The following is a 26,986-nucleotide window of genomic DNA, read 5'->3' as shown; positions in this document are numbered from 1 at the left end:
TGAATTTGTTGAGCCGCATTTTATGCATTCTCGCCACGTGCTAAAGCTTAACAGAAATTTGAGGCAGACGCTTTAAAGACCCTATTTCCCTAAAAGGAACCACTTTAAAAATGGGCAACCTCCATTTGCACAGTGCTACAGTTAGACCAAAGGCTGATATAAAAGTCACGTACACTCTGGGGACAGGGAAGAGGAAGAAAATGTGCGGGCAGCGGGTCAGCAAACATTTCCACAGCGACAGTTTAAGTGTTGGCAGCATGCAAACCACATATACACACACACACACGTACATTTACATACACATATGGGGAAAAACATGAAGTCAGGTTCGTGACTTGAAAATGTCAAGTGAGGCAAAACAAAAAAATTAACTAAGGGATGAATAACAGTTGCTTGCCAGTGAGCAAAGTAACTGTTAAACTCTCGGAAAACAAAAGCCACAGTAAAGTTGAAGCACACACACATACATAGAAAGAGAAAGAGATACAAAGAGAGAGAGAGAGAGAGGGGGGGAAAAGTCCTTGAGCATTGGGTCAACAATTTGATAATGTGTAGTTGAATGTGCTTCTATGGGTAGCTTTCACTTGTAGCTGCCTCAATGATACTCGAAACTAATCTCCAATCTGCATTGCAATACGTGATGTGCTTATTAAGCAGACAAAAACAATTCTGAACCCCATCCCTCTGAGGTGCGTGACAGAACCAATGTTAGGCAACTTCATAACTAGCAATTTGATTGGGAAATGACTTAACCACAGTGCACCTTTCATTGTGATGCCCACGAGGAGGCGCAAACGCCGGAGGATCGGGAGTATATCATCAACTTTAAGAAACGTGTAATACAATTCATGCAGAAATGGGTCATGGCAGTCCGACATGCCGCCTTCGAGGAGCCAAGTGTCTGCGATTTTATCGAGGATCTGGCAGCTGAGGTCGAAGCAGATCCCGATTTAAATGAGGAGGCAAGCATCATACACAATGTGCTCACACAAATGGCACGTTATCAGGAGGATCGTAATCAGAATGCCGGACAGAAGTGGAAATTGCCAACGAATGGACAACCAATTTGTCTATTTAGTGGCAATGCGACGCCCTCAAAGACCGTCATACGACCCGATGATGATAGTGAGTTCAATGCGCAAATCCAAATGCAAATGTATGTTATCTACTTTTAATTGGCTTCCTCTTTCAGTCATTTTCCGTGTCTATTGCGCCGACCACACCTATTGCACACTCCGTTTTCCCATGCACACTACGGCGGAGTTAATCAAGGCATGTGCTGCCGACAAATTGCAATTGAATCGTGGTCCCGATGACTTGTGCCTCGTTGAGGTCAAATCGAATGGCGAACGTTCCGTATTCAAGGATAACGATGTTAGCATACCCACGGGCCTAACGCTCAACGGACGTTTGTTTGTCTCCGTCAAGGATCATCTGGATGCCTTGGTAAGTCTCCATTACCCCCCCCTACAAATGTCAACAGCATGTGCCTAATAAAGTGTTCATGTGAACAGACGCAGCTGCCGGAACAGGAATGCCCCACAGATGGTGTCGACGTCGATTTGGAAATCTTGAGCACCAAAGAACTCGCCTATCACATCACAATCTTTGAATGGGATTTGTTCTGGGCGGTGCACGAGTACGAGCTGCTCTATCACACCTTTGGCCGACATCATTTTGGCAAGGTACACTAAAAAAAAAAAAAAAATAGTAATAATAATCTACTTACTTTTAAACAGGGACTGCAAATAAGTTATGAATTTAAAAAAGTTAAAAACGAAAAAGTTTTTATATATAAATTAAAAAATATATAAAAAAAAGCAATAAAAATAAAAAAATTAAACAATAATATTATAAATATAGAAATTGGCAAAAAATTTTATTTTTGATAATTATAAAAAAAAATAGAAATTAATAATTATTTTTAATTTTTATAAAAAAAAATTGAAATTAATAGTTATGTTTCAACTTTTTTATAAAATTGAGCATATTATTTTTAATTCAAAATTTGTATTTTAAAAATTATAACAGTTACGGTTCCTGCTTTTAAAACACAAGAAAAAAAATAAAAGAACAAAATTAGCAAATGATATATGTGAAATATATCCCTAATATATAAAACAGGTTATTTAAAGCAAAGCTGGCAAGACTTTATCTCTAATCATGAGAAAAAGACAAGGGATAAAATAGTAGTGAAGCTCAAAAAAATCGAATTACTTTTTAAATTTATGATGAGAGTGGAAAAAAGTTATATTATTATATTATGCATGTTGTAGTCAAGTAAACCCATAGTAATTATATCTCCTTTCAAGTGTATGCAAAAAAAATAAAATTAAAAATACAGTGAAAAAATTCATGAGAATATTAGAACAAATATTATATAGATTTTATATTTTCTAAGTAATTTAAGGCATACATAATAATTTAATTAGAAAGAACGATTATGATTTTTGGTGTTTTAGAATTTAAATTGTTCTATTATATCGAACTATTCTCCCAGTGTATGCAAAAAAGAAGCAGAGGCAAATAGAAAATGCCTCTTTGGCCATTATTTCATTTATGCTTGTGGCTGCATTGTTTGGCAAAAGTTTTAAAAGCCTTTTGGCTAATTAGGCTGCCAGTCAAACCCCTTGCCCTGTTGCCCCCTGTTGGCCCCTATTGCCAACTTACCGCAACCCTCTTCACTTTTCCCCTTCAGTCGATAGGCTCAAGTTGGCTGGCAACTATTCAGAAGTCTGGCATTTGTCATGTTGCTGCAAATTGAGTTTTGTCATGAGTTCTGAGGGCGTCTCTCCGAAGCTCTCTAGAGAATTCTCAAGCAATTAAAGCTTACCAAAATGTGTTGTCTAACTTTCGTTTATTAACGTTTTCCCCGCTCCCATCCTTAGATAACTGCCAATTTGGATGTGTTCCTGCGTCGCTTCAACGAGGTGCAATACTGGATTGTCACCGAGCTCGTCTCCACACAAAGTCTGAGCAAACGAGTGGGATTAGTACGCAAATTCATCAAGCTGGCCGCTTAGTAAGTGTTTAGGAGCCCTATTACCTCTAGGACGCTAATTAATGTGCTTTACTTTCCCACTCTATAGCTGCAAGGAGTATCAGAATCTAAATGCCTTCTTTGCCATCGTCATGGGTCTCTCAAATATGGCCGTAACTCGACTGCATCAGACTTGGGAGAAGATACCGTCGAAATTTCGCAAGATCTTTCAAGAATTCGAGGCTCTCATCGATCCCAGTCGCAATCATCGAGCCTATCGTGTATTTGTGGGCAAATTGCAGCCGCCATTGATTCCATTTATGCCGCTGCTGCTCAAGGACATGACCTTTGCCCACGAGGGCAACAAAACGAGTCTCGATGGTCTGGTCAACTTTGAGAAAATGCACATGATGGCCCAGACAATGCGCACCATTCGCTTTTGTCGCTCGCGTAGTTTGGGTAAGTGATTAGTTGTTGGATTAATCTTGAAATCAATTATAAAAGTAACTAATGCTTTAAAAAGTTCTCAAAGCGCGCATGATCTTTAAAAGCGCATTAATTTTAATGAGCTTTCAAAGCTCCTTTTATACTGTTAATCTTTGAATTGAAAAATAAATGTTTAAGGCTTGCAAAGCAACTTATGCATTGAAAGTTCATCAAAGAAGCTTTAAAAGCACATTAAAATCAACTGAAATTAGATAAAAATTAATAGAAAATTTATGCAAGCTTAAGCAAACACCAATTTTAAAAGCTCAATTAAGCTTTGTTTAAGCCTTAAGCTAACTTTCCCCACTAAGTAGTAATTTTAATGCATTTTGCATTGCAGGTCTGGAGCCACCATCCCCCAAAAGTGAGGGTGAGGTACGTTCGTACATCAGCAGCTTTCGTGTGATTGACAATCAGCGTGTGTTAACCGCCATGTCCCAGAAAGTGGAGCCGACCAGGAAGCTTAACTAAATACCCATCAAAAGTTATATAGATTATTTAAATTAGAGCGTAATTAGTGTCTATAAAAGAGTATTTAGCGGGGTTAATAGAAGCCCCAACCCCAAAAAAAAAACACTTTAAATGAAAAACTATAATTAGCTGCACAGTTATGAGCTTAGCTGAGTTGTTTTTAGCTGCCCCGCAGACAACCAACCAGTGCATTCGGAAAACTTAGCGCCTAAAAACCCCGCACTAATAAGCTAACTTTATTTATATTAGCCAGATACTAAGTAATATTTATGTAAGCTTAGCGAGAGTGTAAATTTCAACAACAACAAACAAGAAGCGAAACAAAATAACTATCTCCAAATTTTTCAAGTGAACTGAATCTGCATTTTATTGCAGCAAATTCTGTTAAACTTTTTGATTTAGTACAAGCAAAATAAACAAAAGTTTGGCAAAAATGGGGAAGGCGAATTCCTAACCCAATGAACAAAATAAATATAAATAAAATGGGCGTGTGTGATACTAAACATTTAGAGAAAGCAACAACAACAAGAAGAAAAAATGTGTACTAAACTATATCCTGCAACTTTACTAAATATGTGTGAATATACATAGCGAATAACCATTGAATAAAGTCATGGCTAATCTCCACTCGAACGAAAGAGAGCAAAAGAGACAGAAATAAATGGAAATTATTTTTATAAAAAAAAAAACAAAAGTGTAGAGAAAACAACAAAACGAATAATTGATAAAGGCAGAAGCGACTAACAAAATATAATCAAATCTAGTTAAAGCTAGTTCTTACCATATAAGTTATACCTAGTCCTAAGTCATTACATATTTAATTTCCATTTTGTTTTCACTTTTCACATATGCTTAAGTTATGCAATTCATAAATAAATTACACCCACACATACATATGTATATTTATAAAGTCAAACATTTTTCAGTTGTTTTATTTTGATTTTGTAAAGTAAACAAAAATAAATACATTTTATATATTATATTTATGCATAGAAACTGCATAAAAAATAAAAATATAAAAACACTGGAGAGGGACCTTATTAGTTTGTAGAATATGTACAAACGATATCATTCAGTTGTACATATATAAAAATAGAATTATGTACTTTAGTCAAGAGTATGTGCAACATTTATGGGGCCTACCAATCAACCAAGCACATCTTATCCATACGAGAGTTGATATCTCATTATAAAAGCAAGTTCGTGTATAGTTGTAGTAACTTATTCTAGACATTGTAGTATCCAATGCTAAACCAACTCCTCTCCCAAAAAGGTCTCTCAAACAACGACATTACCACTTAGACAAGAACCACTTTATAGGCTACTAACCACACCTAATCAAAACAAACCAAATAAACTTACAGATCGTAGTATAAATGTATTTATTTTCTCATAATCTTCTGCACTATTCCAATTTCTGAATATAAAAGAACATTCACAGGTTTCCCCCTAAAAAAAAAAACAGACGAACGAATTTTGAATGGAACTTTTATATATGCAAAAATACTTAGTAGAAGAAGAACAATTCTTTAATTTATTAAGTAAATAATCAATTTTGAATTGATTTACATACAACGCAAGACACCAATTTTTTAGATCGAGAAACAGAATGTAAGAATATTAAAAGCCTTTCATTACTTTATCTACCAAATAATAATAAAAACCAAACTAAAATGGGAAGTTTTTGCCAGAGTCGTCCATTTAATATTGCTATTTAACAATAATAATGAACAATTTTCCCAACAATAAAAAACTCTTCTATATATGTAGACTAAATGTTAATTTAGATGTAGACCAAGGCGTTGTCTAAATAAAACGGGTTTATAAAATATACTTACCCACAATGAAACTTTTAGATCTATTTAGCTTAAGAAACGTTTCCAACCGTTTTGTGTCAAATATTTAGATATACGACTCTCTATATATATAGCTATATATACATACATATATATTTTGTAGCATTTCTATGTTGGAGTCTTATATACAAGTCTATAAAAGAAAATACCTTAATATAGATTTTTTAAAAATACTAAAAAAAAAAAATAACAAGCTAAAATTAAAATTTCAAATTTTAAATTGTGATTCAATTTGACAATCTTAAAAGAATATCTGCAAAATTTATTTACATTTACGAAACATTTTTCATGATTTCTTCTTCGATTATAATTTTTTTTATTTTGACACTTTGCATAAAATTATAAAAATCGTGTAGAGAAAAATAGAGAGAGACCCAAGCTATAGCAGACATAATATACCTCTGTTTAAAATACCAGGCACAAAAAAATCAACTAAATATATTCAGTAAAATCTCAAAAAATGTTCAAAAACCATCTAACTAAATGTTCAAATCAATGTTTACATGTCTAACGAAAACAATCTTGACAATTTTATCTCGTAAAGCTAAAAACAAAAAAACAAAAAACAATTTATAATAGAAATAATAGTATTAATATAAAGCTCAGCAGAGCTCACAGTAAGAAATACAACACCAAGAAATAACAATTAGAAGCCCAATAACAGGCGATCGAACATTAAATATAATGAAATATCTTAAAGAAATAGCATTGCATAAGATTATCGACATATTTAGCCATTGATGAAGCAAAATCTTTTAATCAATTACAAATACAATAATAACAATAACATTTATGCAAAGCTACAAAATATTTTAACAATAATCTTTAAATGTTGCAAACAAACTAAGCGTATGAACACATGTAACTTTAAATGTCTAACATTTTGAACTTTAACTAATATTCAAATAAATCTTATGTGTTAGCAAAAAAAAAACAAAAAAGTTAATTAAAGCTCAACATTAAATTCAATTCAATTAGCGCGCGTCACTTTGCAAAAAAGCTCATGAGCGAAAGCTTTCGTGCGTAACCCGAAGGGAAAAAACCGCAACGTGTCGTTAGAGTGTGATGTGTGTGCGAGTGTGTGTGTGTGAGCTCATCGCATGACTCAGCGGAACGAGTGAGAGAGCAATAGTGCCCAGAGCGCGACTATCAGCTACCCTACAGCCCGCATTTTTAAATAGAGGTTTAGCGGTTTTTTAATTACAATTGATACAGTGACAATCAGTTTAATTGACCCACTACCCTTACAAATTACAAACTTTAAATAAATAATTATATTTAATGTGATATCTAATGTACTACTAAGTATTTAAGAATTATCGTCTTTCACTTCCTCAGACTTAAATTCACCAACTTAAATTAAAACAGTATAAAGGTTTCCACTTGCGACATATCTTGTTGAAAGTGAAAACCGGAACAGGCCTAATGTATTTGTTCATTAATGCTTTTGATATTAATTTGATATATATTACAGCCAAATTAAGCTAAAAAAAATTATAAGTGTAGTGGGTCATATATAGTTAAGAGCCACTGTATGTTGAGGCATATGAATTAGAGTTACAGCATTAAATGAGGTAGTCATTGTAGTCTAGAATGCCCCGTTTAACTGTTTTTTGTGTCGAGGGTATATGAGAGCTGCGAACTTTTTAAAATGCGGGCTGAATCACATAATAGAACCGGCTGAGAGAAAATCGCTTTAGTTGCTCACCAAACCTTGAACGTGCTGGAACACAATACAATACCGCAGTGTCGATCGAAACGGAACGAAATTGAAAACGCGTCATCAATCAGAATATTAATTTTGTAGTTAATTATCAACAAAATGCCAAATCTAGCGCCAAAAATCAAGCTTAATAATGGCCAGGAGATGCCTGTGCTGGGTCTGGGCACCTGGAGATCGTACGAATCGGAAGCTTATCAGGCCACATGCTCGGCCATCGACATGGGCTACAGACACATTGACACCGCATTCGTCTACGAGAACGAGCAGGAGGTGGGCAAGGCGGTGCGGGAGAAGATTGCCCAGGGCGTGATCAGGCGTGAGGAGATCTTTGTGACCACCAAACTGGGTGGCATCCACCACGATCCAGAGATTGTCGAACGCGCCTTTCGACTGAGTCTTAACAACTTGGGTTTGGAGTACATCGACTTGTATTTAATGCATTTGCCGATCGGACAAAAGTTTCACAACGACAACAATGTGCATGGAACTTTGGAACTGACCGATGTCGATTATTTGGATACATGGCGGGAAATGGAGAAACTCGTGGATCTGGGACTTGCTCGCAGTATTGGATTGTCCAATTTCAATGCCGCTCAAACGGAGCGAGTTCTGAAGAATTGTCGCATTAAGCCCGTGGTGAATCAAGTGGAATGTCATCCGGCATTCCAGCAGCGTCAACTGCGTCAACATGCCAAGGAACACAATCTGGTGATCTGCGCCTACTGCCCGCTGGCACGCCCACAACCCGCCCGCCACTGGCCGCCATTCCTGTATGATGAGCATGCCCAACAGTTGGCCAAGAAATACGGTCGTACCTCGGCCCAAATTTGCCTGCGTTATCTCATACAAATTGGTGTTGTGCCGCTGCCAAAATCATCGAATCCGTCGCGCATTGCCGAGAACTTTAATGTCTTTGATTTTGAGCTGAAACCGGAGGATGTGGCATCCATGGAGCGATATCATACCGGTGTACGCACAGTTCCATTTAGCGGCATGGCCAGCCATAAATATTATCCATTCAATACAGAGTTCTAGTCTTAAGTTAAATTACTTTTAAAAATAAATGGTGTCTTAGTATTTTGAATAAACAGACAAAGTTAAATTAAACTTAAGTCAAATAATAATTATTGTTATTGGGGTCGCTTACTCACTTTTAGCATCTTATCTTGAGTGTCTTACGTAAAGAGACTTGCAAAACCAACAAAGCTATATTCATTTCCAGTCTAAATAGCTCAACGATTGCTTATGGCGATAAAGCGCACAAGTTAACTAATGCAATGCCTACGCTTTAATTGTAATAACTTATATTCCAGACGCATCCAAATCATATCTGCTACACGCTGTCACTTTTTTTGTCGCCTGGGATTTGAAGTGTTTGGTCTTATCAGTAGACAGATTTGTAGTTCATTGTGAAATCGTAGGAACGACCTTGACTACAAACGAAATTACTCATTTTCAATTGCCCGCCATGTTTAGTATTTTAATACCAAGGTGTATTTTCAACGTATGTACACATTCTGTTGGCTAGAGTGACCATTCATTGTTATATTTTTTATATGGCAACACTGGCCCAACAGACAGCTGTATTTTGGGTATTCGCGTATTTTGGGTAACTAAATTTGTAAAAATGTCGATTATGTTAAGACGTAACCTGCAAGCGCCTTGGCTGTTAAAGGTAAATAACTGCATTAAGTTTACTTAAACCTTGCAATTCATACAATTGCTGTTATTACAGCAAATTTGCTATAGTTCCAGCGCCAAAACGAGCGGCGATGTCGCTGCCACTGAAAAAACGGTGCCCAAAAATCTGCTCGAGGATAAGCAAACAGCGAATTTGCAAAAGGAAAATGGTGCAATATTCGATAAGAAACCATTTAAAATTCAACTGGATAAGGGTGAGCTTGAAATAGTTGACCAAACAGATGCAGATACAAATGTTTACATAATCAACACAACACACATGTTGCAACTTCCACAGATAAAACCTACTGCTGGTGTCTGTGCGGCAAGTCCAAATCTCAGCCACTGTGCGATGGCACGCACAAGAACGTATTTCTGAAGCTGAAGCACAGGTAAATAGTAGCAGCAATTAATAATATATTATAATAACTCACACTCTCCACTGCCCACAGACCCGTGCGCTTCAAGGTGGAGAAATCCGGTGATTATTGGCTGTGCAACTGCAAGCAAACGACGCATCGTCCGTTCTGCGATGGCACCCACAAACAGCCGGAGATTCAGTCGGCGGTTAAATAATAGAACTTGGCTTAAACACGCATTTTTGTTAATAACAAAGCATTTTGTACATTGATGTATTTGAAAATGAGAAAATAAAAATGAGGCAAATTTGGAATCAAGCAACACGTTTTTTTGTTTTTATTCTAGATTTTTATACACAGAATTTATATATGCTTATGATTTATGTAGCCCAATAAGATACATTATATGTATATTTATATAGTTTATGCAGATTTTCAATGATTTCATAAGCATTAACAAAATATTTACAGCGTCTTATTAATTGTTTTTAAACAAATGAAAAGCTTTTCAATCCAACCTAAAAGAAAATAGAGAATTAATCCATCTGTTAAATGTAAACAAAATCATAAAAAGGAAATCATTTAATTTGTTTTAGAAATTAGAAAGTAGCATTTGTTTTTTTTATTTAAATTTTTTAACGTTCGGATTTTTACACATAAATTATAGAACTAAAAAGAATTGAGAGCAAAATGGCTTAAATACTACTATCTTCATAATATAATGCAATTGCATGTGTTCTTTTTTGTTATAGAAATTGAAAAATTCAGAGAAATTATATATATATTATGAATGCAATGCAGTTTTATATCATATCATATCTCATCGCCATCCCCATTTATCATCACGAGTACTTCACATTGTACAACTTCGGACTGGTTACTACACACAACACTCAAAACGATTACAAATTTTAAATTGTTATTTAAAATTATTAAATTCATTTTGTTTTTTTTTTTTTTTTGATAATCGTACGATATACGATGTTATAATACAGGATAAACTAATTGTTATTTGCATTACATGTAAACGATTCTATAACAATTCTTTTAGAGTCCTTTGAAAAACTACTTGTATCAATCGTGTTTTATTCCGTTTACCTACAACAATGAATTTAGATACAAAATATGTCGATGTTACTTTCGAGTCAACCAAACAGCAAAAACAGCAAACGAATGAACATGAATTTGTCAAGACAGCGCCTGTTGTTATTGTTGTTTATTATTTTTTAAGTAGGTTAATTAATTATGCTTTCGTATTAAATGCCAGGCAACATAACGTAACACAGCTTTGTCTTCAAACAAAATTGAGCAGTTTTAACGCGTTTTATATACCATAAAATGTGTAATACAGTTTCATGTTCAATCAGATGCTGCTGTTTGCCATTTAGAAATCGTTCGAGTAACATGCATTCAATTGAAATTTTAGTTGATATTGATATTGTTGTTGTAGCTTCTTCGATACGTGTTCTTTTAACTGTTACTAACTAATGTACATATGAATGTATATGTGTGTGTGTGTGTTGTGTTTACTGTATTATTTTTTTGTTATAAAGTCTGTATGCTGTATGTGTGTGTATTGTTGCTTCTCGTTGGTTAATTGGTTCCTTTTGTAGTTGTTGTTCTTTAAGTTGAAATTAGTTTAGTTTTTAGCGCAGCAATTTGACTTATTGTTTTGAATATATGCATGCAGCAAAGAGTGTTGATTGTTGTGTTGATTTGTGGACTGCACTTTAGTACTCTTCGTCCTCTGGGGGTGCATCGTCTGGTGGCGCAAAGCCATCCTGTGGTGCCAAAACACATTGATTATGCAAGTTGTCGAATTACATAGTCTCTCTCGCTTACCTCAGTTGCATAGAGTATATCCAAAATCTTTTGAATTAACTGAGCTGGATCAGCATCATCGGCTTCCTGGCAACTGTAATAGATCACAGTGGTTACAATTATATGTGAATCAGTCATTTACTTGACTACTTACAGTATTTCAATGTCGCGCAGCTTGGAGAAGTAGAAATCACGCTCCTTCTCTAAACCTTCCAGATTCAAACGCATATCCATTACCTAAGTAAGGCGATATGAACAAACCAAATCGTAATAAATAATGCAAGTGTTTAGTTGGACTACCTCTGGACGAACCTGGTTGGACAGCTCCTCGATCTGATGGTTGGATGCCGCACCAGCCGCATCGTTCTTCTTCACCGCTCCCGTGGTGCCAGATACCAATCTGTTTGGCGGCGTCGCAGCGGTTGTGCGTGGCGGCACCTTTGAGACTGCTTGGGATTGAAAATAAATAACATTAATCTCTTTTGTGGCAAAAGGACACTCTCCACATATACAGAAATATACATTTATATATATTGTAAATATATTTAACAAACGTGAAGCACGTCAAAATGGCTTGGTTTCATTGTGTAGATGGTGCATTCAGTTTTGTTAAATTATAGTTTAAAAAAGAATTGAATTATGAATAGTAAAGTAAATGTTTGTACAAGAATTATTTGAAATGATTACAATTAATGATTGTGATTCGATTATTTGACAGTATATTGTTGTGTTTCTGTTGTGCACTGCAAAACTAAACCAAACTAAACCAAGAGAACCTACTGGGCCTTGGGGCACACGGTGCTACTGCTGCTGGTCGAGTCGATGGCACCGGTTTCGGGCGTATGTGGTTGCCTGAAATTCCACTGCTGCTTGTGCCTGGCAGAGATTTAACAGGCCCAAAGCCCATGGGCGCACCTTCGCGGACGGCGCTCGCATCGTATTCTCTGCCATCGTAATTGGCGTCGAAGAACTTTTTGAACCATTGCAAAAATTCGAAATTATCTTGGAAACGTCCCTTTATCAATTTGTCAATGGGTATTATCTAAAAGTAAAATGTGTGAAATAGAAGAGAATAATATGCAGTGTAATTTTTTTGTTGAAGTGAATGAAGAAAAACAACCAAGAAAGTAAGACAGCTTAACAAGTTCCACAAATAAAAGACAAAAACAAAAGATGTGCACACAAAACAAGGACAATAAACTGAAGAACAACAACTTAAAAACGATGTGTGTGTGTGCGTGCGTGCTTGTGTGTGTGTGTGTGTGTGTTTGTTTGTGGTGCTGGGATGTGTGCTTTTGGTGGATTGTGGTGTTTTCATTTTAATAGGGTGCACAGAGCCTTTATCCAGGGCATTTGTTGTTGCTGTTGTTCTGTGTTTGCCTAAAGACGCGCGCTTCACGTTCGTTTTGTTGCCCCACAACAACACAGAGTATAATTTAAATGATATATATATATGTATACATATATATAGAAGAAATCAACTCGCATACAGCGACTATCACCGTCACCAGCTTCTTTATCAATATCATCAACAATTCGACATTCTTTTGCAATACTCTTCGTTGAGCCCATACCAATATGATTGCGCAATGATGGATTTGTTCCCATTCGACCATTATTGGATACATGGGGATGTGGATGTGGATGCTGCTGCTGTGGATGCTGCTGTTGTGGATGTTGCTGCTGTGGCCGACGATGCATCAAATGCAGATCATTGTTGCTGCTGCCACCGGCACTACCGGCATGACTGCCACCGCCACCGCCGCTGCCATTGCCATTGCCCAGCTTGACGCCGCCTCGTTGGATCAACGGATCATAATCACGTCCATCATAATTGGCATCGAAAAACTTCTTGAACCATTGGAGAAACTCAAAATTGTCTTGAAAACGTCCCTTAATAAGCTTGTCAACTGGTATAATCTGTTGTTGTTGTGGTTGTTCACATTGTTGTTGTTGTTGTTTGACATCAGTTCATGCGTTGTTTGTTGTTGTTGTTGTTGATTTGTAACGGAAATGTCAGTTAATTACACACATATTAAGATTAAACTGTTATCAAGTGTATAATAAAACGTGTCTTTGTCATTTGCAACCCGCCCTTTAAAAAAAAAGTTGCATTTTCTATACAATTTACAACTTGAAAGTGACAAAATATTTAGAATTTATCAGTTTTATTGGCATAAAACCTTGATAGTTCATTAATAAAGATCATTAACGAATTTGGAACTATTTTATTTAGTTCTTTGATTTAATTTAAATTTATATTATATGATATCGACTATGGAAATTGCCAAAGTTTCTATTGTACGAGTATAAATATTAGATTTGATATAACACAATAATGTGTAATCAGCAATATAATTGGTCATCTATTCTACATCATATAGATATAAAGATTGAACAAAAAAATAAGATATTTAATGATATAGTCTTTAGAATCAAATCATATCTACAAAATATAATATTTACAATGGAAAGGGACACATTTACTACATATGTTCGTTTAAATCGACTGATAGTTCAAATATAGGATGTCCACAATTTAAATGGGGAAATCAATGATTATTATTAAAAGATAATCATATCAAATTCATATGGCATCTTCATTTAAATTAAAATATTGCCTATGATATGGCCATCAGATTTGATTCAACTACATACAGGGTGTAAGATATCTACAATTGATTGGGAGCTGACAAAACCTATTTAAAATCAGAAAAAAATGTTGTTTTAAATACTTTAATTAAATCTATAAGATACTGTTATAGTTCTCAGTTTTCGAAACCTTTAAAACGTGAAATTCAATAAATAATGTCAAAATTTTATAGAGGATTTACTCCAAACACACACAGCGCTGAGCTAATAACTAATTAAATAATTAATCTATGAAATTATGTAAGTGTGCAAACTTGTGTTTGTTAAATTCAAATTCAAAAAGGTAATTAAAATTCACAAATCAACTGTAAGAATCTATATGCATATACTGTGAAAATAAATGTAAATCATATAAATTACCTTATCGACCGACATCTTTTTAAAGCCCGCCTGCAATATCTTAAAATTCTGTATATATTCATGCTCCAGATTCGTACGGAATTTGACACGCTTGACGGGCACTGAATTTGGGAACAACATGTCCATGAACTGACAGTAAGCGGCACCTAAATATGGCAAGAGACAAATAAACGTAACGATCAGATCAATAAATAAACAAATAATCGATCAATCTAACAATCTTGGAGACTGGTGAGACTGAGTCGCGTACTTACCCGTGCATAGTTCCTCAATTTTTGAGAAATGAGATTGCAGGCAATCGTTTACCCAGGACAACATGTCATGACGTGACAAATTCTCTGACGTCACATTTGTGGAGTATACGTTAACAGCCATGTCTCTGTAATCTGCTCTTTTGTTGCTCGCTGCTGTCGAATATATTGAAAATGAAACGAAAAAGACTTTTCATCATTCGTTTACATACATATATGGTTAAGGTGTGTGGGAGTGGCAAATTGTTAATAATTACGGGTCTGCTTTATAATTGTTTTTATTATTTTTTGTTGCTGTTTTTTTTTCGGTTATTTGTGTGCATTGAAGCGTCGTACATGTGCGTGCCTCAATATCAAGATCACGATAATCACATAAACAGAAGCAGAAACAGACAAAAATAACAATAAATGAATGCAATAACTATGTGTGCGGCATGTGGCATGCGGCACGAGAGTTTAAGTTTAAGTATAATACAGGAAAGTTGCTCGCGGACTTTTCCTTTTAATTGTTTTTGCTTGTTTTGCAAAATGTTTTACAGTTTAATTGCCATCGACTTGACCACTTCAATTCGATTGTTGCTTGGCTTGAACTTGAGTTATACATACGGTTTAACATTAATGGTCGGTCTCTTGATAAAAAAAAGATTCGTTGAGAAAAAAAAAAAATTATTTTTGTATTTTTGTAAAAATTTGTTTTCTTTTTTTTTTTCAAATTTTTGGCTTGCTACTATGAGTTTTCGATGAATTTAAACTACACATTGGAATGAATTAACAAGAGGAAACATAGATCTCAGCCTACTTTTAAGCTTTTAAGCCCACCCACACAACATATACAAATATGCAAAAGACCTCGTTCAGATTCGACTACATTATCATATCAATTTTATTCTCGTATGTAGAGTGATATGAATGTTTTTACGACGGCTACTTAACGTGATAAACCTCGCAAGGAAATGCAAGAGAAGAATTTAAAAAGTCAAAATAGTTATAACTCGGATTATGATTAAATGATTTTATTTAAATCGAACTAGAGCTTATTCTCACAAGTAAACCAGTTAAATATTTAATAAATATTTCTTCAACAGAGTTTGAAAATTGATTCCTATTGTTGGATAATTTCAAATAAATTTTAATTTAAACATTAATCAATTTATATTATAAAATTTATATAAACAAATATCAAATTTCAACAAGTATTATTTTTTTGGTATATTTTGTACCATAAATAAACAAATTTAAAACGTAGTTTAAGTCTTTTGATTGAATTCAAAACTATAATTTATTAACAAGATTAGTGTGAAAATTTGATTTTAAATCTAGACCTGAAGTCAACTAAACTTTTCAAATTAAAATTTATTAAGTTTAAACATTTTTCAATTTGCTATAAATCTCCTAACAAGTTGCTCGTCTTTTTAGCGATATGTAAAGCGTGCTTGTTAAATTATTATAAATAAGTTTTTCGGTTACAGTGGAAACGCACTTTTCAGGAAGAGAACTTTAAGTGGGAAGTGTTTGCAAATTGAAGTGAATTTAAGAGAGCGTAAAATGCAATGCTGAGGCACAATCACAAGAAATTAAAATTGGAATGAAAAATGCAGTAAAACACAAGAAAATAAACTGAGAAAGCAACAGCAGCAACAACAACAGTAACGCACAAGCAAAATGTGACGATAGCGGCGCAATCCGTGCGAGACTCGAGGCTCGAGACTGGAGCCAACGAACAATGAACTTGGACTGTGCCTGCTCAGCCGACGATGCTGGGCGGGTTGTCAACGCTTCGCTGCCGATGTCGATGCTTCTTGAGCAACAGCAGCAGCAGCGTCAGCAGCAGCAACAGCGTCAGCCACAGCAACTGTTAGTCATTGCAACTGCGTCAGCTTTTTGGCATTATCAAGAGCTAAAAACATGACCAATGCCACAAACGTGGGCACATAGAGAAGCACACACGTTGATAAAAATAAAAATTGTATTAGCCGGCATTTTGGGGAGAGGACGCCGAAATGTGCCTATAAATATCAGGCCATAGCACTCAGTATGCGTGTGTGTGTGTGTGTGCTTGTGTGTGTAAAGTTTTGCCACGTTGTAGCTTAGTGGCAAGTGCATTGAACCCAAAAAAAAAAAAAAAATAAGAGAAAAGGGCGGGCTAAAGTTGGGGCCGGAACTTTTATACAAATGCGAGTTATTTCTCTTTTTTTCTCCCGCTGCTGCCGCTGTTCCGTATTAGTGCAGCAATTGTTATTATTGTTGTTGTTGTTTATTGATTGAAGTGCGCCAACTATGTATGGCAAGCAAAGCTGCCCCAAATACAACAAGTTGAAAACTCATTACGAGGGATTTGTTTTGTTTGCCATGTCGATGGCTGATGATTAGTGTGTGTGTGTGTGTGTGTGTGTGCGGGGGCGTTTGCCCATGATTTATGTGCATGTGTATGTTGCAGCGGAAGTTGTGGCAAGCGGCACGTAGCTTGTAAACTAATTAAGCGCAACTAGAACAGAAAATTAAACACTCATAATATGACTCTTCAAATTTAAATAAAACAAGAGGCGGCGATATATTTATCGATATGAGACATCAAGGTTATCGGCATTTATCAGTGTTATAATTATATATCGATCGCTTGTAATGCTAGCAAAAATATGAGCTGCATATCACACCTAAACACATTCACACAAATGCGTGTGCGTGTTGCATGTGTGTGAGTGAGCATTTGAGCTTGATCTGTGAATGTGTGCGAAGAAACCGGCATGTTTGGAGAGCGTCGGCGTCTGCGTCAGCGTCGTTGGCTCAGCAATTTTAATGAAGGCAATAAAAACAGTGGCCAGCTAAAAGAAAACAAGCCAAGGCGTACACTTTGGTTGTTATGTTGTTGCTTGAACACCTCTATCAGTAATTCACACAAACACACACGCATATACACACATACAGCAATTGATTGGACAACAATGTGCGGGGGTTGACAGATAGACCCCATAAAAGAGTTGACAACATACAAGCCGATGACGTCATGCCAGTTAATTGGAAGTAGAATTGGTAACTGAAATCAACAGAAATATGAAGCAAACACCTGAACCTGAGTGAGGCACAGGAAATGGCTGGAAATATGGTAACCCTAGTCGAACAGGTAGAAATGTAAGTGGCAGAAAATAAAACACAGCAGATTAGCCGCAAAGTATGGCCTGACTGACTGACTGACGGCTTGTAATTGCAATGCGGCAGTGGAATTTTTATGGCTGTTCCTGTTGCAAGGCAGAAGCCACACTCACACACACATTTTATTTTTGGGCGCACACTCGCAAACATACAGACATACAGGCTGCAACACGGGCGACATTTAAATGCGTACAACAGAGAGTCACTCACACAAATACACTCACACACACACTGATGCACTATTTGCGCAGCATGTACAGATATTTTCTCCTACTTTGCGCTCAAGTGTGCACTTGAAGTTTTCGGCAAGGCTATTTTAAAACCATCACATACACGCGCAACTCTCACATTTCTTTCTTTTTTTTTGTGTTGCCGTTGAACTTTCTTTTCTGCTGACGCTACTTCTAGATTTTGCCATGCACACAGTCAAGATGGAGCAAAAAAAAAAGGCAAAAAGTCGCCGCAGCCGCAACATTCACCAGTACACACACACATACACACATTTGAATAACGCTGACTCTTTCGCAAAATGCCGCTACTGCGATAACTGGCATTTTAGCACTCACCTATTTAAGTTATATATTTATAGTCTTTGATTTAATTTAAGCTGTACTTTTTATTATTTCAACGATATTAGTGACAAAGGAATTCCAAATTCTATGACGAACCGTTTTCACGTAGTGTTGTCGACTGCTGTCTAGTGTTGTGCAATAGTGTTGCGTTGCTCATGAGTCAGTGAACAAAAAAAAAAGGAAAAAATAGCTGTTTCTGGCTGGAAAGCATCCGAAAAATAGCTGAAATTTCGAAGCTAAAAAACAAAATGGCAGCCCTGAATCCAAAAACGGTGTGGCAGTTTTGAGTCTCGATAGTCTATTCAATAAAAGTACGATGTTAATTTTTAGATAAATTTCCAAAATGTATCTATTGATTTATTTTTCTTAATTTTAAAGCTAGAATCTTGAAAATTGTTACAGAATATTTGTTGGAATTTTGTAAATTATTTTTTATTTTTTCGCAACGCAAAACATTCATTCAAATCAACACCTTTATTTTATCTTATATCAAATTTTTAATTTTCTTTAAAGATCTTAATTTATTGCTAAATTCAGCTCACATTTGAACTGTACGCCGCTCATATTCAGTGTTCTCTTTAGTGTTAGAAATGTATGCAAGTGCTATGTTAATGTAAACATGCTGTTAACCGAAGCATCTTTCGCGCCAACGTTAAAAATAGTTTATCGTAGATATCGATCATACCAATGAATTGCTGTATTTTGAATAAACAGTTACTGGTAGAATATTTATTTAAAATTTAAATGCTTTGCAGGCCACGCCCATAAATTGTATAAAATATGACAAATGCACAAAAACAACTTTTTGCTTAACACTAATAAATGCAGTAGTTTCAACAGTATGAGCATTAAATGCTCCGAAATGCACAAAATTCCCTTTTTACATGCGGAAAACTCCGAATTTGGTATCGTGTCCGGCATTATTGAGAGCCGCCTTCAGACTGAGACCCAGCACTTGTCGTGTATTCGCCGGATCAATGATGCCGTCATCCCACAAGCGGGCAGTGCTGTAGTATGGAGATCCCTCCCTCTCAAACATTTCCACAATGGGCGTCTTTATCTTCTGGGCCTCCGCCTCGGTAAATTCCTTGCCAGCACGCTTGCGTTGATCCTCAGTGATTTGAGCCAACACGTTGGCTGCCTGGGTGCCGCCCATGACCGAGATGCGAGAATTGGGCCACATGTATAGGAATCTTGGCGAATAGGCGCGTCCACACATGCCATAGTTTCCAGCTCCATACGATCCTCCAATGATCACCGTGAATTTGGGAACATTGGCGCAGGCCACAGCGGTGACCATCTTGGCGCCATTCTTGGCAATGCCATTAGCCTCTGCATCGCGACCAACCATGAATCCTACAAAGAAACATAATTTAACATAATTCTAGACTTGGTCCACATCCAGTTAAGATAGTCACCTGTAATATTCTGCAGAAAGACGAGGGGAATTTTACGCTGGGCGCAGAGCTGAATGAAATGTGCACCCTTGAGGGCGCTCTCTGAGAAGAGGACACCATTGTTGCCCACAATGCCCACTGTACGGCCGTAGAGCTTGGCAAATCCACAGACCAGAGTCTCCCCATAGAGTTTCTTAAACTCCGTGAAGCGACTGCCATCCACAATGCGTGCAATCACCTCGCGCACATCGAAGCTCTTGGTGAGATTGGGACCCACAATGCCGTACAGTTCACGCGGATCGTAAGCCGGTTCCTCGACAGCTCCTCCGTCAGCTGGAGCAGCTATTCTGAAGTTCTGCTGGCTGGATTGCAACAACTGATCGTTGTAGTTGTTGGTGGCAGGCAGATTCAAATTGCTGACCACCTGGCGGGCCAAGTAGAGAGCATGCTCATCATCCACAGCATAGTGATCCGTCACTCCGGAAGTCTTGCAATGCAGATCAGCACCACCCAAATCCTCGGCCGAGACCTCTTCACCTGTGGCCGCCTTAACCAGCGGTGGTCCGGCCAAAAAGATGGTGCCCTGACGCTTCACAATGATGCTCTCATCCGCCATGGCGGGCACATAGGCGCCTCCGGCCGTGCAGCTGCCCATGACAACGGCAATCTGTGGTATGCCTTGGGCGGACATGTTGGCCTGGTTGTAGAAAATGCGTCCAAAGTGCAGCTTGTCGGGAAACACTTCCGCTTGACGTGGTAGATTGGCACCACCCGAATCCACCAGATAAATGCAGGGTAAACGATTCTCCTGTGCAATTTCCTGTGCCCTCAAATGCTTCTTCACTGTTATGGGATAGTAGCTGCCGCCCTTGACGGTCGCATCATTGGCCACCACAACGCACTCGGTGCTAAACACATGATAAACTGATGAATCCTCTCTAGAATTGTCTGGATTTCACACTTACCCACAGACACGTCCCACGCCGGTGACAATGCCACCCGAATTGATCACCTCGTCGCCGTAGAGTTCATGGCCAGCCAGTGTGCTGAGCTCTAGGAAGGGAGATCCCTTGTCCAGCAACAGATTGATGCGTTCCCTGGCCAACAATTTGCCCCGCGATGTGTGACGCTCGTTGGCCTTATCGCCGCCTCCGGTTAACACCTGGCTGGTCAGACCACGCAGCTGGGTGACCAGCTTGCTCATCTCACTGGCATTGTCCTGCAGAGGAGCACGTTGTTATTGTAAATCTCAGCATATGCAAATTGTTTATACCTTGAACTCGGCTGATTGCTTATCAACCTCGCTGGTCAAGACATTCGCCTCGCCCACATGCAACAGACGCGTCTGGCTGCGCATGAGCTGTGTGGCCATCGAATGCCGCAGCAATTTGGTCAATTGGAGCTTCAGCATGGTCAATAAATAAATGGAATTTCGAGGATCGATCACAGAAATTGGCAAGTGCTGTTACGTCAGGTGTGTGCGGCCGCCACTGTGAAAGGTTGCCACCCTTCAAAATTTTCCGATCTGGCAGCATGTACCATTTCAATTGTATTTCAAATTTCAAATTTTCATCCAATTTTTAATTTGTTGTAAAGTCTTTGCAATTTGAAAATTGCATTAACTAAAATTATACCCACAGTTGTCTATTATCTTAGCTATTTTGGAGTGCAATTTCAGCTATTTTTCGGATGCTTTTCACTCCACACGCGATCAGCTGTCACTTTTGCAGCGCCATCTATTAAGAAAGTCCATAAACTAAAAGACCAGTACGCTGTTCAAGCGTGTTCAAATAATTATTAAACTTTGCTACATTTTATTCGCTTTCTCCTTTATTTTAAATTGAACTTGTGACTTGATAACGCAATAATTAAATACTACAACTATGTTTTCGTACATAAATTGTGATTGTGCACGACGCCCTAATGTGTGTATGTATTTGTGTGGGATGATTGTGTTTATGTAAATATAGGACTTTATTAAATATTAGTTTGTATAATTATTAGATGTAGGAATTACAATTTAAGTAGTTAACGCTGGCTAAACAATCACATGACAAACATAAACGTTGGCTTACTTAATTTATTACTATTAAAATTTGAATTATTTTTATAAAAACTATATTTAGGTAATTTTGTAGGTTTCTTTCTTAAAGCATTCCAAAAAATTGTACTACAAAAATATAACATTCGCCTTGCCAATGATCCGATTATCGTTCCATTCTGTTCACTCCACAGTTAACTTGAATTTTTCCTTGTTTTGACTTACTTAATTTTAATTTTGTGTAGCTTCAATTTAAAGCCGAGCACCTCGCTCAACACACCGGAGAGTGCCGATAGGATGACAACTTTGATGGTTGTGAACAGATAGGGATTGGCACTTAGACCAGAGATCTTGAATGGCGTTTCCAGTTCCTTGAGCAGATCAGCTGCCAGCTTTAGTACACTATTTGAGACCATTAATTCCTCCTTTTTCTTAGGTTTCTGTTCAATTTGCAAATACAAATTGATTTGTTCGGTTATCAGCACCGAAACACTGCGATATTTGTGCTGAATTTTCTGACCAAGTGTCATGAAACGCAGTAAATAGATGCCAATGGTTATAGACCAGATTAACGCCTCCAGCGTCAAGTGTGTGTGCAAATGCACCGAATCCTTCAGCCATTCCACACTCAGAAAGGCCAACAGCAGCAGAGTGACTATAAATGCGGCTGATACAATAATGTCCACTGAACGCTGAGGGCCGCGTTTCTAAAAATAATTTAAAACATAGTTAAAGATGTATTGAAAATTTTAATGTGTGGAACTACCTTTAGATAGGATCGCACACTCAGCCAGGTCTTGATATTCCGCACTTTATTGAGACGAAAATGTGGTAGATTCGATTTGCGAGCACGACGTGACGAAGTCAGATGTGAAAAGAGTTTTGCGTACAGAAAACTGAAATGAAAACAAAACTTATAGAATCTCTATAGAATATGGTCAGGTAATATAATTTACCGCTGTTTAAAGGTACGTTCTGCGACAGCAAAGATGATGAATAAGATGAGCGTGAGGCATAAACGCTGGACAAAGCCCAAGGCCAACACGGTGCGTTCCCATTGCGCCTCGCCGAAGGCAAAGCCCAAGATTGTAAAGAACGAGGACGATGACTTCTCCCACAACAACTGCGGCATATTGAAGTAGCTTATCTCGCTGGCCTTATCCGCATCAATTGTGATCTGCAAGTGAGCATTTAATCAAACATGTCGCCCATTAGTTTGCCAAGCAAGTCACTTACCTCGCACAGCCGACAAAAGGTTGGAATCAGTGTCAGCAGAAAGGAGAAGAAGACGCCAATGTAAATGTAATCGTTGGTCACGCCCAGCGAATCGACGCGCTCGATGATGCACGAGGCAATCTCCAGCACAGATAGTTGCGCCTTCTTCGTATCGCGCTGATCCCAAATGGTGCAGCTAACTGGAGGATAAGTGAAAACAATATGTAGCATTAATATTGATATGTATGGAGTATTAATGATTAATTTAATGTGTACTTACTGCGATCCGTGCTGCTGTGCGGATTCAATATTGTTGTGGGTGTTATGTCCAGTTCTGGCAGCTCCTCATCGCTGCATGGCTGATGCTTATATCCGCCATCCGATTGATCCAGTTCGGAGGTGTAGCTGCAATCCTCACTGTTTGTGGTTACGCCCAACCAATCGGTGGCGGATGTATTAAATTCCTGTGTGCCTGCCGAGGCTGGACTTGATATAATATCCGCATCATCGCATCCATCTGATTCGGCACAGCTGCTGCTCGATTCCCGGGACATTTTTTCAGTTGTTGACGCATTGTTGCTGCTGTTATTGGAGGTGTTGTTGCTGCTTACATTAAGACGCAATCGCAGCTGCGATGGCTGTGCTAAAGTTGCTGTTGCATTGCCAGCAACAACATTGGGTGAAAGATTGTTGTCCTCGCCACTGGAGCTTTTGCCATTGAGGCTCTCGAAGCCATCGTCTTCGCCAATGCGATAGCTGGGCTGCAATCTTGATCCACTTGGCGCTGGCACGGCATTGCACAGTTCAATGCTGGATGAGGGCAATTCATTCTGATCGAATGTGGCACAAATCTGTATGGGAGTGTGCCAATTGACATTGCGCTTCTTATGGGGACTTTCGGGCACATCAGTTGCTATCTTTCTGAGATCATAGATTGGCTCCTTGAGGGTTGTGCTATCGGCAGCTGCTTCTTGATGATGTACGGTGGTTATGGCAGTTGTGGTTGGGAAGGTCTCCTCACTGGGAACGGATGAACAATTGAAGGGTTTTAGCTCAGTTGTGGTCGTTGGAGTCGCTGGCTCAACGGGTGTCATGGGTGTCAGTTTGGCACGTCGTGTACTTAGGGAGTGATTGCTGCTGGCCTGTGAAATGTCCGTTTCGGATTGTCGCATGCTGTAGGTGAAGAATACTATTTAATAAAAGTTCTTTTGCTTATTATATCCTTGCAGAGAATATTCTAATGTCATTAGAAATGTATAACGGATTAAAGGAGACGGTACAAACCTCATAGAGTACTTATAAATTGGTTTAAATCTGAATGCCATAAGAAATATTGGCCTAACCCTTAGTATGAAATACTATGATGTATCTCGGGATATTTCATCCAATCTTATAGATTCTGTTTTTGGGTTTGTGGCAGACATTCTGACCAAGTTTGGTTAAAATCGGACAATTTAATCATAGAAACGATCAGTCAAGAACTAAATACAGGGCTCTGCAAGGGTATTAAATCCTCGGCGTGCCGGAGATGACCTTTTTGTCTTTTGTTGAACTTGAAACTTGCCGCACAAACTTCTTGCGCCGTCGCAAACGTTGTTCCCTAGGCGCATTTGATTTCTCACTGAAGCTGGTCATGGAGAAACGTCGCAGTTTGTTTTTAGTGCTGCTGCCTGGAGCCGTATTCGTTGCCACAATCTGTGAGTGTATTAAGCTAATCAGTAAGCTGAGCGCACAGGGTATTAACAATGCGCTGAGCAAATCAGCATTCTCCTCCGATTGCTGCTTATCGGCAACAGTCGCCGCATCATCGACATTTGTGGCATTCACTTCCTGATCGTAGACAAGCGGCGCAATTCGATTGCTGTGCATGATATATATGGCCCAATTGATCAGTTGTGTGAGATATAGACAGAGAATGAAGCCAAAGGCATTCGGTGTCGTCTGCTTCACCCACCATTGTGCATAAAGTGGCAGCAACAGGTAACGCAATATCGCCAAACGTATGACAGTGAGTAAAGTTTGTTTTGGCTTCGCTTTCGGAAATGTCGAGCCTGTTAAAGTAAATCATCTAATTAGTTAATGATATTGTCTATTAACTAGGACATGTTATAGTCACCTCGCACCAGATCCACATCAATCAGTTCCGTTTTAAGCTTGGTGTTCTTCAAGTTAACGCTATTGAAGCCATCTAAAATACGCTGTTCTACGGTTTTCTCCCATTCTTGCTTATCATAGGTGCCGATTCGTTTCTGGTACCTATACAAAAAATTATAAATAATTCAAATGAATTGAAAAATAATAACAAGTGCTTACCATGCAACAATTTCATCCAATTTCATAGTAAAAATGACATAAAATCCGCTAAATTGTCACGCGACCGGCTGTTGGAAAATCAACAAAAGCAAATGATTATATTAAAAGCTCGTATTAAATTAGTTATACAATTACAGACAGCTCTGGCTGTACTCAATTGAAGTCTGTGGTTACATTTTTCTTTTATTCTTATTCTTATAATGTAAATGTAAGCTGCATTGAATCGGTTTTCTAGATAAGCAAATGTTTATACAAAAGCGCAATTTGTTAAGCAGCTGTTTGGAGCGATCTAAAACGGGTTTTTAAGCCGGTTAAAACGTATGTTTTTAAAAAAACTAAAAGGAAGTAACAGTTACAAATTGCATGCCAAACTTTTCCGTGATAATGGAAAAAAAAAACCCTCTAGAAATTGTGTATAATTTTTATGCATATTAAAAAGATATGATATAAGATAATGACTATAGTTCTTTCGTGTATAATATTTAGTTATATAGGGCAAACGCTGCAGTGGACTGCGGAGGACTATGACATACCCTGTGCCTGACTTTTTATTCAAAAACTAACAGAAATATGCACTCTTTAAAATTAATTTTTGTATTCATGACTTTATTGAATAAATAGATATTTGTTTTTTTAAATTAAAATTATAATTATTTCATTTTAATTTTTTTAATATGTATTTTTAATAAAATGCTGATTAAAATGAGCAGAAGAAGGGTATTAAAATGTCGCTTGTCTTTCGAAATTTAGTCGAATTTAAATTGCAACTACCAAAACAATTAAATCAGCTGATAACTTTCACCTTCACATTGAAATGCGATAAAGACCTGAAGACAAAGTGAACGGGCCTTGTCAGTTTTCTCGGCCAGCCGTTAAAAGCCTATATATGTAAGTAACTGAAAAAAAGCACTTTAACAACAAGAGGCGCAACATGAAAAACACAGAAATTCTTGTATTTATTTATTGCTTTGGCATGCGAGGCGGACTGTGTGTCGTTGTTTTTGCAATGCATAGAGTTCAAGGTGAAACATTTCTATGTTGGAGGTGTTGTTAGTGTGACACTTTTAATTTAAATTTATGCAAATCAAGTTAAAACAATGCACTTTACATTCATCGATTCTCAGTTTACCTCAAATTTCACAAATGCTAATCGATTTTTATGCACTTCCAACAGGCGCGCAGTCACTTTAATAATGTTAACGCGTTACCGACGCCAACACTTGTTATATTTTGTTTAATTTATAAATTTAACATGCACTGCGCATACACAACCGTTGTTTAGTTGGTGTTTTGCACTTGCATTTATGGCCAAAATAATCAAATTGCAGAGTAGAAACGTAAAACGTCTTCCTCCTACAAAATTTGGAAGCACTGTTGCCTTTTCCCCCTCTTGTTTCCACTAAAAACTTCTGAAACGCTGCCATCTGGCCCAAATACTGCCACCCTGTTAAATTTTCCGATCTGGCAGCATACACCAATTGTTTTCCTCTATAAAGTTGGCAGCACTGTATATACTCAATAATTAACGGTTATTTGAAACAGCGAGAGATAAAACGTATGCAATTTATTGTAAAATATATTTATATAAGTTATCAATTTATAATAAAATAAGTTTGAATTTCCTTTATTATTGAAATATTGATATGCTTAACAATAATA

At 37.4% G+C, this 26,986-nt stretch overlaps 6 protein-coding genes across 18 annotated transcripts in view; 3 read left to right on the top strand and 3 right to left on the bottom strand.

Moving 5' to 3' along the window:
• The window catches only part of LOC117785621 (rap guanine nucleotide exchange factor 4), a 55,337-nt gene extending 50,711 nt beyond the window's left edge, over positions 1 to 4,626 (top strand). For all 4 annotated transcript variants that reach the window (XM_034623724.1, XM_034623726.1, XM_034623727.1 and 1 more), the window contains 6 exons: positions 764 to 1,125; positions 1,193 to 1,446; positions 1,515 to 1,685; positions 2,889 to 3,022; positions 3,090 to 3,439; positions 3,807 to 4,626. In XM_034623724.1, the coding sequence (XP_034479615.1) occupies positions 764 to 1,125; positions 1,193 to 1,446; positions 1,515 to 1,685; positions 2,889 to 3,022; positions 3,090 to 3,439; positions 3,807 to 3,937 (1,402 nt within the window). In that variant the 3' untranslated portion in view covers positions 3,938 to 4,626. The remainder of the gene's footprint in view (positions 1 to 763; positions 1,126 to 1,192; positions 1,447 to 1,514; positions 1,686 to 2,888; positions 3,023 to 3,089; positions 3,440 to 3,806) is intronic.
• Positions 4,627 to 7,483: 2,857 nt separating this feature from the next.
• Positions 7,484 to 8,625, top strand: LOC117785125 (aldo-keto reductase family 1 member B1). The gene has a single exon (XM_034623028.1). It carries the CDS (start codon positions 7,616 to 7,618, stop codon positions 8,549 to 8,551), a length of 936 nt encoding a protein of 311 aa, XP_034478919.1. The 5' UTR covers positions 7,484 to 7,615; the 3' UTR covers positions 8,552 to 8,625.
• Positions 8,626 to 9,071: 446 nt separating this feature from the next.
• On the top strand, positions 9,072 to 9,877 carry LOC117783839 (CDGSH iron-sulfur domain-containing protein 3, mitochondrial). Its single transcript, XM_034621390.1, has 4 exons — positions 9,072 to 9,191; positions 9,252 to 9,411; positions 9,495 to 9,588; positions 9,649 to 9,877. The coding sequence occupies exons 1-4, from the start codon at positions 9,144 to 9,146 to the stop codon at positions 9,770 to 9,772; spliced, it is 426 nt and encodes a 141-aa protein (XP_034477281.1). The 5' UTR covers positions 9,072 to 9,143; the 3' UTR covers positions 9,773 to 9,877.
• Positions 9,878 to 10,608: 731 nt separating this feature from the next.
• LOC117783222 (microtubule-associated protein RP/EB family member 1) lies at positions 10,609 to 18,512 on the bottom strand. Of its 10 annotated transcripts, none has more exons than XM_034620498.1 (8): positions 18,356 to 18,512; positions 14,643 to 14,795; positions 14,389 to 14,534; positions 12,867 to 13,296; positions 11,677 to 11,822; positions 11,531 to 11,613; positions 11,398 to 11,470; positions 10,609 to 11,336 (listed from the first exon to the last, which is right to left on the bottom strand). In XM_034620498.1, the coding sequence occupies exons 2-8, from the start codon at positions 14,761 to 14,763 to the stop codon at positions 11,286 to 11,288; spliced, it is 1,050 nt and encodes a 349-aa protein (XP_034476389.1). In that variant the 5' UTR covers positions 14,764 to 14,795; positions 18,356 to 18,512; the 3' UTR covers positions 10,609 to 11,285. The 10 variants fall into 10 exon arrangements, with proteins under 10 accessions (XP_034476389.1, XP_034476390.1, XP_034476391.1 ...); XM_034620499.1 differs by having other exon boundaries at positions 14,643 to 14,792; positions 18,356 to 18,511; XM_034620500.1 differs by having other exon boundaries at positions 18,403 to 18,510.
• Positions 18,513 to 19,060: 548 nt separating this feature from the next.
• LOC117784971 (probable methylcrotonoyl-CoA carboxylase beta chain, mitochondrial) lies at positions 19,061 to 21,237 on the bottom strand. Its single transcript, XM_034622834.1, has 4 exons — positions 21,032 to 21,237; positions 20,724 to 20,977; positions 19,780 to 20,666; positions 19,061 to 19,717 (listed from the first exon to the last, which is right to left on the bottom strand). The coding sequence occupies exons 1-4, from the start codon at positions 21,167 to 21,169 to the stop codon at positions 19,242 to 19,244; spliced, it is 1,755 nt and encodes a 584-aa protein (XP_034478725.1). The 5' UTR covers positions 21,170 to 21,237; the 3' UTR covers positions 19,061 to 19,241.
• A 471-nt stretch (positions 21,238 to 21,708) lies between these two features.
• On the bottom strand, positions 21,709 to 26,702 carry LOC117784828 (putative homeodomain transcription factor). Its single transcript, XM_034622659.1, has 9 exons — positions 26,457 to 26,702; positions 25,328 to 25,395; positions 25,131 to 25,270; positions 24,579 to 25,065; positions 23,295 to 24,187; positions 23,036 to 23,214; positions 22,756 to 22,976; positions 22,566 to 22,695; positions 21,709 to 22,506 (listed from the first exon to the last, which is right to left on the bottom strand). The coding sequence occupies exons 2-9, from the start codon at positions 25,351 to 25,353 to the stop codon at positions 22,021 to 22,023; spliced, it is 2,562 nt and encodes an 853-aa protein (XP_034478550.1). The 5' UTR covers positions 25,354 to 25,395; positions 26,457 to 26,702; the 3' UTR covers positions 21,709 to 22,020.
• Positions 26,703 to 26,986: the final 284 nt, after the last annotated feature.

The sequence above is a fragment of the Drosophila innubila genome, assembly GCF_004354385.1.
Source record: "Drosophila innubila isolate TH190305 chromosome 2R unlocalized genomic scaffold, UK_Dinn_1.0 1_C_2R, whole genome shotgun sequence".
Lineage (NCBI taxonomy): Eukaryota > Metazoa > Arthropoda > Insecta > Diptera > Drosophilidae > Drosophila > Drosophila innubila.
This window is presented reverse-complemented; position numbering and strand designations above follow the sequence as displayed.